Consider the following 11,732-nt stretch of genomic DNA (forward strand, 5'->3'; position numbering starts at 1 on the left):
ATATTAAATTTTATTACGTATTAAAATATCTTTACTCAAAAAAAAAATATTTTGACATATATTACATTCATTTAGTTTTTTTTTTTTAACTCTTCTCATCTCTTAAATTTTTTCCAAAAAAGGGTATTCTCCACATCTTGTTCGAAACAATTTCACTCTATGAAGTCAGTCATATTTTTCTATTTCTTTCAGTTTTGCAGATATTCCCATTCTAACAAACACACCGTTAATAAGGTGAAACTGGGAGAAAAGAAGCAACAGATACATAAACACAATAGATAATGTGAAAACGTGTTCCTGGTAGATTAAACAGTAACGAACTTAAATGTCTGAAATAGAAGAAAGACATTTAGGAATGGAATGGCATTCCTCGGATGAAGTCAGTTAAGGAGATGTTGTACCCATTGTTCCAACACCTGCGGCGAACCATACCATGGTCTGGTAGCATCATCTGCACCAACAGGTGAGTGATAAACTCCATCCAAGAAAATGTTAAGCGCACCCTCCAGATGAGCTGATATTTCCGGCACAACACCATCACCCCATACATCTGCTTCCCCACAAACTTGCTTGTATCCCTGCCCAACAAACCGAGCACGCAACGTCGTCGCATTAGGTGCAGAGGTGCCGCCACTGACAGAACTTTCAGACACAGTCTGATTACTGTCCACAGAGGAAACTGCAAGCTCAGTATCTGAATTGCCGAAAAATCGACAACCTTTGATGAACCTTCCTGCTACACATACATACTTCAGCTGAGGAGTGTAAACAGCTTTGGAGCAGTTGTCTTGAACATAGTGAAGGAGACCCCTTGTTTGATCGATAACCCCTTGCACGCCTTTTGGAGGTGGAAGATGAGGGGTTCCGAGAGTCAATAACAGGGATACGTCGGAACTTCCAAATTCTTCCATGTACACGCGAGCAAGCCATCCTCCTGCAGAGTGTCCGATCAGCGAAACATTTTCAGATCCATTTGCAGTTCCCTTTGCTTCTTCAACAGCTTCCTCTATTCTCTTCAAATACCAATCCAGGACTGGCCTTGGTTGAAGACTGCCACGCCAGTAATTGGGGTCCACCAGACCGGCGGCGTTGCGGAGCCAATCCAGCCTGGACACTTTGGCCACCACGGCGGAAACGCCGTACTTGTCGTTCAGCGTTTGCTTCAAGCTCTGGTAGTCACCGGAATTGTTCCCTAAGCCAGGCAGAATGACGGCGGGGCGATGGATGGAGACGGAGTTTGAGGAGGAAAGGAGTGGCGATGGATTGAAGCTCTGCAGAGAAGCCACATCCATTTCCTTCCACAAATTCAAATTCTCTGTCTTTTCTTATCAAGCTTTTCAGTTTCCATGAAAATAAGTCACAGAATTATCTCCATGTAGGATAATTTATTTTTGTATAATTTATCTAACCCTGTTTATTACTATTAATGTTCTAAAAAGTACTGAATATTGTTATGGGAAATGCACCAAGTTGCAGCTTTCTCTCCACATAACAATGGCCAATGAAAAAAAAATAAAGATTTTTTTTTCTTCTGTGGTCCAGATTTTAAGATGTGAGATGTACGAGCTGTTGGTTAGATGAGAAAATTAAGGTGAGAGTGCAGTTAGAGGAAGATATGAGATACAGATAAAGTATTATTTAAAAATCTTTTGCACTTTATTTGAATATAAAAGTAATAATTACGCAGAAGAAAACTATTGATAATAAAAATGTGTTAAAAAAGAAAACATGTGTTTTATTTGAAATTAAAAGTTAGTGCATTATTTTAGAGAACAAACTACTATATTTTTCCAAACAAATGCAAAATTAAATTAGGAATCTTATAAAATCAAAATCCAACTTTGTTATGTGTGGAATGAGAATGTTTCCAAGTGATGGAAAAAACCCAACTGCAATCCCACTGGATCAAATACAAAAGTATATAGGAGTGTAGGCTGTAGTTATAGGGGTAGAGAAAGAAATTGTCAAATGACTTTGGACTGCAGATTTGCATAGCAACTTAAGCCTGTTTATTTGTAAGCTCATGCAGATTTGATTATATTTTTCCATCTATAAATTTTATTTTCTTTCTCCTCCTCTTCACTGTGCTTTTCTGCTCCAAGCAAGTTGAAGGTTATAATAGTTCTTTTAATTTATTTATTTATTTCAAAGATAAGGAATAAAGGTTGTTTAACAGTTTCCTATTCTTAATTTTTTTTTAAAGGCCTAAAAAATAATTTGATAGTAATGTTCATTTTAATAACATTCAATTATTTTATTTATAAAAAAATTTATAGAAAAGTTTAGTGTTAATTGAGTTTAGTTTATAAAAGCGATCATTCTTTTAAATTTTTTTTATAGAACTTTTTCTCTTTTCTTAATTTTTTGAATTTATAGTTTTGTTTACCGATTAAAGACCATTAATGAAATCATGATAAAGAAATTTACACTTTTGATCGATCAAAATTTCAAACATAGTAAATTCATTTTTTACTTTGTTTTTTAGTTAGCTTAGTATTTTAAGATATACGTGATTTTAAGATACATGCATATAATTCATAATAGCTCAAATTAAACTTTTGTTTAATTGTGATCATAATAATATACTCAAATATGATATTTGTGTAAATAGTTATAACATCTTGTAAAAATTATAACTCTGAAAAATATTTGAGATCATTGTATTTTCTTCACTAAATAAGATAATGAATTGCAAGTTATGTAATATTGATTTGTGATGAATTGGATGTGTGAAATATGTTTAGAATAATATGTTTAATATTATTTCATTTGTTTGAGTTGTTTGATAAGCAAAAGTATACATGTTTCAAGTAAAGATAATTTAAAAGCTTAGATAAATAGGTCAGGTGTACACTACTAAATGAAATTGACCTGCATAATGATACAAATTTGTTGGACAAACATATAATTTGTTAACCAAAATGCATAATTTACAAGTTAAATAGTTCTAATATTTTGATTTACTGACTAATAATTATTCAATAGACAAACTTATTAAAAGCAATCTCAATAAAAACTCAGTTTGACAAATCTAAAATATTAAAAAACCTAATGATATATTTATAAAAAAAATTCAAGTTAAAGTCTATTATAAATATTTATTAATTGTCATTTTCAAGATTATGATTTATATGCATTAATGCCAAGTTTCTCAAATGTTAATTAAGAATTTTTTGTCAACATTAATAATTATCTTGATTAATGCTAAACATAATTTTTTATTTTAATATTAATTGATACTATTTTAAAAGTTAATGATTTATACGAAAGTAATTTTTTCTTTAAATATTATAAGTATAAGTTGTTGTAAATTAAAAGATTTAAGTTCACTTTTGACTTTTATATTTCCTCAATTTATCTATTATTTTACAAAAAAAAATTTAAAATATAATTTATTTTTAAAATGAAATACTTTATTATAAAATATGTTACTTATATAAACAAAGTTTTAAAAAGTAATTGAATTTATGAATTAATAGAGTAGCTTAATCACTTTAAATTAAAGAATTTTAAATTCCATTTAAAAAAATATGAATTTGGAAAAAAATCTCACATTACCATTTCTTAAATTCATTTATATTTTGTTTATATTTTCTCTAAATCCATTTTGAATTTAGATATTATCATTTTGATTTTATTTCATATTAATATTAATGGTGGACATAATTGAATTTATAAATATTCAATATAGATTGAATATATAATCTATATTTATTAAATTTGTTTGTATTAATTACATTTTGAATATTTAATTTTGTTTATTAAGCTATTAGACATGTATCAAACTAATTTAACTCGAATTGAACCTAGTTTGATATGTGTTGATCTAGGTTCAGTTTATTTGACTCGACCTTCAGTTTAGATCAACTCTGCTCAATTTTCGATCCAAATCGTCTCGATTTAACCTTGACCTAAATCGAATCAACTCAATATTCGATTTGGCTTAACCATTAACTCAGGACTACTTGACTCAATTTTTGAATGAAGATGACTAACTAGACTTTTGATTGAAATCAATTCAGCATGATTTTTTATCTAAGCAACTTGTACAACTTTTGATCCGGCTTACTCAATGTAGATTGACTTGGACACACACCTTTATTTTTTATTTTCAAGATTCAAAAGATAGTTTAAATATAAAATTGATTCAAAAGATAGTTCAAATATAAAATTGATCCAAATTAAATTAAATGGATTGATTTTAAAATTAAAAAAGTACATATATGAATTTAAATTTGTGAAAAATCTTAAAATAATATGAATTTAGATTGGATTTCTTGCGTCATTTGTCCACTCTTCCCTGAATTTGTTAACTCGATCAACACCAATATGTAACTCAACATTGCTTTTACAATTAATATCAGTAAAGGTTTCTTTTAAATTAAAGTTAATCATTATTATTTAGTGATTACAATCAGCGTAGGGTTACTTAAACACTTTTGTATCAAAATCGACACTTTATTTTATTAATATCGAACATCATTGTTTAAGTTATAATATCAAATAATATTTTAGTTTAAATTAGTCAGGTTTATTTTTTACCAATATCAATTATAATGTAAGTTATTAATACAGATTATAGTTACTCATTGAATTTTTTCCAATTAATATTTAATTTTTTAAATTGTAACTAAACTTTAGGTTAAAGTATATGATGATTAGTTTTTGCAAATACCTTGAAAGGTTGAAGTTGTGATTTGATATTTTGCGGTCGTTGAGATATTCTTTCTAAATAAAAATAAATAAATTTGATAAATTGAATTGTTTTATTCGAATGAAATATTAAAATACAAATAAGCTAAATTAAATGTATTTAAATTCTTAAAAATCGTAAAGTTTATTATCATATGATATGATTATTCAATTTTTTTAAAATTAAATATGTTTTTAGAAATAATTTAATATTTTCTTTTGAATGAATATTTCTGGCTGGAATTTGAATAGATATCTCCATCTTTATGGTTGGTGGAGTCAACAAAATCATCTTTCACAAATTTAGTCTAACTCATATAGTTAACTGGCCAATCGTGTTTTCACATTCTTCACAAATTTTGACAGTATTCGCATATTTAACACGAGTTCTCCCTATAAGCCAAGGAGTGTCAGTATTTATTGGTTGGAATGAGAACAACATCTTTGACAAAAATAGTAGTTATGGAAATGACATAATTTTAAGCTTTATTAGATAATGTATTTATATCTCGAAACAAACTTTATAAGCAATTATATGGATATCACATAATTTACTATTTATTTTTTATAAAGTTAAATAAAATTTATTTTAACAAGAAAAGGAGAAGAAAGGGAAACAATTATAGAGAAAGAGAGTGCTAGATGTAAAAGACATATACGAAAAATATGGCAGAATGAAATGCAAAACAAAATTGTATCGATGATAAAAAAATATGTGTTCACTTTTAATCGAAGCTTTATTATAAATTTTATATTTTTTGTTTCCTATAATTTTTATAGTTTGGATTTTATTTTATATAATTTTAATATTTTAATTTTCATTTTAGTTATCTATAGTTTTTATTATTTTAGACATGACACAGTAAAATAGAAAAAACAAAATAAAATACCATAATTAATATTTCAATATCTTAATATTAAGGTTATTGTTTATATAAGATATCATTATATTATTATTAACTATTTTATTAATATATAATCGAGGTAATAACATAATTTTATGATTCATATATTGAACTAATATTTTTTAAAGAATACTCACTTAATAATAATTCATACTTATCATATTCATAAAAATACAAACTCTCTGACTTTTGCATTTGGATTCCTTTATGAACAATAAGGGATTCACTTTTGGCTATCGTAAGATCATTTGATGACAATTGTGGAGTCTTGGTAAAATGTTTTCCTTACCTCACTTTCCTATAGTCACCACCCGAAGATCTGTCCAAATCTCTTACGAGATGGAAGTCAACCAAGTGACGATCCTCCACTAGCAAATGCAAACGCTCATACAATAGTATAGCAAACAATACAAAATCACTTGAGGCCCTACGCACTCAACAACAAGCCAACCTGCACAAGCTCCAATAACTTCAAGGCTGACTAACTTGGAGAATGAGAGATCATCTTTCAACCTCGACCTAACTCCTGGGAAGAGGGCCCTACAATTCCAAGAAGAGGCACAACCAGCCCGATGAGGTTTGCATAGGAGCCAAGACCACATCCCACCAACTTGTTAAGGTTCACGAAGGAGCAAAGATCGTAGCCCGCCAACTTGGTGAGGTTCGCGTGGGAGCTCTCTTCAATGTTGGGCTTAAGGAGACCGATGCATATTGGCCCATCATAAAATAGAAGGAATCCATGGACATTTTGCCACTCCAACTCTGACCGACGCTAGACTCAAATAAACCGAAGAAGGTCAACCCAACATATGACAGAAGAAACTGATGGATACTCTTATTATTCGAGACAAGAATCTAGTAGGCGCAAATATTGCAATGGAGATGCAGAATCAGTTGAGTCTCAGGATTATAGAATACTTCGACAGGAAGATATATCAACAAGCACGTCGGACTGCCTAGATATATATCAAACTTTAGAGATTAATACATTTAATATTATTAATATTTTAATTTATTATGAATAATATATTACCTTTGACCATGGAACTTTAGATTTTATTTATTTTTTATTAAATATATAAATATGAAGTATAACATTTTTTATTTTTAAAATAATTATTTTAAATTTCAAGTGAATTTACTATATTTAAGTCGTAGTGAGCAAAAGCAAACTAATATTTTCCATATTATATATAGTGAGTGGAGGCAAATCAATTCATATATAAAGTCGCTTCACGTGGGTGAAACCCAACTTACCTTAGCCCCTTGTTTAATATACCTTAAATGGAAAATTCTGTAACTCCGTTATGACAAATTTGTTGTTATCTAGAACAACCAAGAACACTTATGTATCACCATATTTGATAATTCAAGACACTGAACCAAAGGCACTTTCGTTGGACAAGTTCTCAAATACACAGTCGTAAAGACAGTAACACTAACGGAATTTGGGGATTTGAGTATTGAAAATTCACCGTCACAAATGCAATATAATAATCTATCATTATAAATAATGAGATATGGTTTAAATTTACAAGAGATTGACATTAATTTTAATTTAAAATATTAAAATAATAATTTTGTAAGTTTTTATTTTATAGACTGCTAAGTTCCTTTTATCACAACATAATAATTTTGAATTTCAACTTACATTTAAATTTTCTATCATCTTGATTAATTTAATAAATTACAAAAAACCGTAATTAATTTCTCCGTTTGAAACTAAAGTGTCATTCAATGTAGATATGACAAAAAAATATGTATATACGGATATTTATAAGTAAAATATGTGATAAAAACTTATTAAATGAATTCCGTGCATACACTAGCTATTTATAAATTCTTAATTTGGCCCTTTTTACTTTGTAAGATCCAATTAAATTATTTTAACCAAATTAAAATATAATGATACTATGACAAATTATTTTTTGCAAATAATGAGAATTGGCAGTGAGATTTTTTTTACTAGATAGTTTATCTTACATGTATAAGAATCAATTTAATCAATTTTTACTTACCCTGGATGGGATAAAATCAAGAATGAATTACTTATTAATATAAGATTTTAGGAAATTATTTGTTAATCTAAAAAATCATGATAAATTAAAAAAAAAAATAACTTTTCAACCAAAGAATCTGAAAATTCTTCCTCCATGTTTCAAATCATAAATGACTTCGTAAATTCAATATAAATAAAAATATGTACCTTTAAAAAAGCTCAAACAGTTTCTCTAAAATTACCATCACGATTCATCTCCAGCCAATTAATAAATAGAATTTATTCTCGATCATACAAACTAACTAAATAATAATTAATATAATAGCTAATGATTTTTGTAATGAGTATAGACTAACATACAGTAACATTTACAAAATGTATTAGACAACATTCCTATATATGAATTTGATTGTCATGAAGCTACTTTTCCAAAATCAGTATTCAAGAAAGAAAAAATCACATTCTCTGTCAAACAAAAAGAACTCTTACCACTATTTGTTTTAAAAACTAGGATCATCATTTTTTTTCCCAAAAGAATTACAATTTTTGTAGTAATTTTAAGCTTTCTGTTTTCTTCTCTGATTAATCCTCACTATCATGGATCATCTCTCATTTAAATGTAATAATGATTTCCACTAAAAATACACCAAAGTTCCTAAAAGTGGTTACTTCTGTATATTCACGAATTCTTTGTTAGCGTTAATTAACTATTTTGTTTTCACTAGCTATTGACTATTGACCTTTCTCTAATCAGGGATTCAATCTCAATGAATACAAATTAGAAAGCACTATCATCTAAACAGAGGAATTCATGACATGACAGATGTACAGAAAACAATCACCGTCTCTGAATTGATTAATTTGGTAGCTAATCCACAATAACATCATCAAAGACAGTGTTTGGGTTATTCCAAAAATGAGAAACCCTAAAAATCTTATTTTTGTAACTTGCTAAACTGCCACAGTTCATCGATGTTCCAAATGGTACATGCAAAATCGTTGCTTAGCCAATCGGTTCCTGCCGGTTGACAGTCAGCAATTGGGTATTGCACATCCTGAGCCACCTTTGCAGTTGCTGCTTTGAAGGTCTCCATCTCATATGCATTGTCATTTACATGATAAGGATCAAATGAGTAAGTGCCAAAGTCATTGTTGCTTAGGGAATGGAATTGGTCCATGGTGTGTCCAAAATGATGAGCCACTTTTGGCATATTTGCTGACTCAGAAAAGGAGATGCATGAACCACTGTTGTGTTCAGAGTCTGAGTTCTGCTCATGTTGGTCCATATAAGTGGGACTACCTCCATTCATACTCACGCAAGCTCCCTGCCATGGTATGGTCCCAATAGTTGACTGTTGAGAAACACCATCATCAAGAACCAAAGGAATTGCCTGATTCTGAATCGACATGGCCGAAGAAGACGATGACTCTTTTACCTTCTGAAGCAATCTTGGCATCCAAAAACGCCTTACAAGCTCTTGAAATTCTCTGCTGTCAGTCTCAATTTTCAAATGTCTGGCTTGTTTCTGAATCCTTGTTCTCCAATAGTTCTTGATCTCGTTGTCTGTTCTTCCGGGCAAATGCTGTGCAATTTTTGACCACCTACAGTCATTAAAGAAATAGAAATCCAGATAAATGTAGCAGACAAGCATCTGATAGTGGCAATATTTCCTTTGCTTCTACTGTTAGAGGCGAGTTCTAAAAAAAATTTATGATTGTAATTTCGCAACTAGATTTTTTGTACCATAACACAAATGCAGGGGAGATTGCATTGACAAATTTGTGAACAGTTTTTCACAATAAAATAATGACCATAACCGCAATCATAAGCCAAAGAATCAGACGCAGAAGATAGATAGATACCTGTTTCCCCACTTTGAGTGGAGTTCAAGAATTAAAAGTTGCTCTTGTGGGGTTAAATTTCCTCGTTTCACATCTGGTTTTAGATAATTTAGCCACCTTAATCTGCAACTTTTTCCAGTTCTCTTTAATCCTGTGTCATATAAAGGAAAGGAAATTGATAAAAAATAGCAGGGTGGTGTTTCTTTCATGCATTTAACTTCTAATTATGCTGTTATCAAGTTACCTGAACGTTTAGCCAGCAAGTTCCATCGGCCTTCCCCGTGATCAGAAATGTATTGGGAGAGCAAATTATCCTCTTCAAGAGTCCAGGGCCCTCTTCTAAGTTCATTGTCATCTTCGCTAGAACTGCTGACGCTCTTTGAAGTAGACATGGCTATTCTCACCCACTAAAACTATAAACACTATGTGAGCATATATATGCAGAAGGATTTTAAAAGGGTCAAGGGAAAAACCAGAATTACAAAGCAAATTGTTATACGCAAGATGCATAGTGTATAATATACTATCACTATACACTGTATGTCTGTATCCCATTTTGGGAGTTGAATTCAGGTCAAAGTGAATTACTATACACTTTAATACTTTTCCAAAAGAAAGAGCATGCTCATGCTCTAAATTCCTTACGACACCTTCCATTCACCTTCCGTAGTCTTTGCCACAGGAAACATCGAAAGGTGGATAGGTTCATTGCTTGGCATCTTGCTTTTATTTCTTGACAAAACGACAGTTTATTTTTATTTTTATTTTCAATTTCTGGTCTATAGCAATCACACTAGACATATAGCTACGAGATTAACGCTGCAAGCTTAGGACTAGCTACATTAAATTGTTCTCAGTCAAAGAACAGACTGAGATGAATCGTATTCCAAATTTACCACTCAACTTCCCATGTAAAAGTCCCCACAATTGTATAAAGGAATGGAAAATGCGTGTTACGTCGCATTCTTTGTTATTTAATTGCCAGTGGGATCGAGGTTCGTGTTGCAGCAGTGATTTCAACATTCACCTTTCACTTGTCAGTGATTTTCTGTGTTCTCAAGTTTCATCAATCAATCCTACTGAGTTCAAACATGATTGGATATGACTAAACTTTGTACACTCTAAACGTGCTTCTTGTCTACTGATTAAAAATCGTTTGAAAATAAAATTACTTACAATTCATGGCCGACTAAAGATCTAAAATAAACGAGAGAAATAAACACATTAAAGTTAGCTAATTTCTTTTCTCTGTAGAGTTAGTACAAGAAAAACGTGTTAAGACTTCAGAAGAACTCAATGATTGAGTGCATGTCGGTTAAAAAACTTCAAAACCCAACCAGTTTTCTGTTTGAAAAACACTGAAAAAAGGTAAAACTAATGAAAAGAAAAGGTAATATTTTCTCACATAAAAGAGCTAAAAGCTGATTTTTTTTCTTTCTTTCTATATTTCTTTTACCTGTTCACGTAACTGTTGAGAATATAAATGAAAGATTTTTCCATCTATAGATTACATATTACAAACAGATTATATAAATACACTTTACAACACAGTAAACTCAAAATTTAAGGAGATCATATTTACATTGAAACTTTAACAACATTTTAACATTTTTTATGTATCATTGATCCAAAATTATTCACAATCAATAATAACAGTAATAATCATAAACGTTAATATGAATCAATCATAAAATAACACACGTATATATTAAAATGTTATAAAAAAATGTTGTTAAACTATCTCAGTTTAACACAGGATTTGACAGTTTAACAAGAAGAATAATTATAGTTTTGACACGATTGATCTGCTGAATCAAACACAGACCGGCCAAGAGGGCAAACGTGAATAACATTACATGTATATGCAAAACTGGTTCACTTCAGAATCGATATTTACAATGTGAGAAACACTTTCTGCAGCCTTATCTGAGGAAGCCATTATTGTGATGAGAAATGATATGAGATGAAAGGCATTGAAATGAGACGAAGTAATCGCTGATTGGTCGTAATAACAGTGACAGAAACGTGCTTGACCGAACATAAGAAAAATTAATAATAAACTTACTCAAAACGTGTGATAATTGGTGTTGGCATCATAAGGGGCGGCATGGAAAGCCTGCTAGAGATCTTAGAACAGGACCACTTTCTACGTTTATTGGTTGTCACCTGTCGCATGATGTCGGCCTTCGCTTATAAGATTTGCCTTCAATACGTGGTTCCCGTTAGTCCTTAATTTTTCATTCCTCTTCTCCACAAAAATGATGAAAATTGCATGAGAAAATTGAAAAGTTTGC

General features: G+C 30.4%; 2 protein-coding genes across 2 annotated transcripts; both read right to left on the reverse strand.

Moving 5' to 3' along the window:
• Nucleotides 1-279: 279 nt before the first annotated feature.
• LOC124843900 (alpha/beta-Hydrolases superfamily protein) lies at nt 280-1,443 on the reverse strand. Its single transcript, XM_047320736.2, has one exon. The coding sequence runs from the start codon at nt 1,290-1,292 to the stop codon at nt 381-383; it is 912 nt and encodes a 303-aa protein (XP_047176692.1). The 5' UTR covers nt 1,293-1,443; the 3' UTR covers nt 280-380.
• A 6,979-nt stretch (nt 1,444-8,422) lies between these two features.
• LOC124843906 (myb-related protein 315-like) lies at nt 8,423-10,015 on the reverse strand. Its single transcript, XM_047320741.2, has 3 exons — nt 9,683-10,015; nt 9,460-9,589; nt 8,423-9,198 (listed from the first exon to the last, which is right to left on the reverse strand). Exons 1-3 carry the CDS (start codon nt 9,828-9,830, stop codon nt 8,532-8,534), a joined length of 945 nt encoding a protein of 314 aa, XP_047176697.1. The 5' UTR covers nt 9,831-10,015; the 3' UTR covers nt 8,423-8,531.
• Between the last annotated feature and the right edge of the window lie 1,717 nt (nt 10,016-11,732).

This window comes from Vigna umbellata, chromosome 1 (assembly GCF_029865625.1).
Source record: "Vigna umbellata cultivar VRB3 chromosome 1, Vumbellata_1.0, whole genome shotgun sequence".
Taxonomy (NCBI): domain Eukaryota; kingdom Viridiplantae; phylum Streptophyta; class Magnoliopsida; order Fabales; family Fabaceae; genus Vigna; species Vigna umbellata.

What these genes read in the sequence shown, in the direction of transcription:
- LOC124843900 (XM_047320736.2), bottom strand. Translation starts at nt 1,292, where the DNA reads ATGGATGTGGCTTCTCTGCAGAGCTTCAATCCATCGCCACTCCTTTCC.
- LOC124843906 (XM_047320741.2), bottom strand. Translation starts at nt 9,830, where the DNA reads ATGTCTACTTCAAAGAGCGTCAGCAGTTCTAGCGAAGATGACAATGAA. An exon ending in CTTGCTGGCTAAACGTTCAG is followed by an intron (nt 9,590 to 9,682) that starts GTAACTTGATAA and finishes TATATGACACAG; the next exon opens with GATTAAAGAGAACTGGAAAA. An exon ending in CACTCAAAGTGGGGAAACAG is followed by an intron (nt 9,199 to 9,459) that starts GTATCTATCTAT and finishes TAATGACTGTAG; the next exon opens with GTGGTCAAAAATTGCACAGC.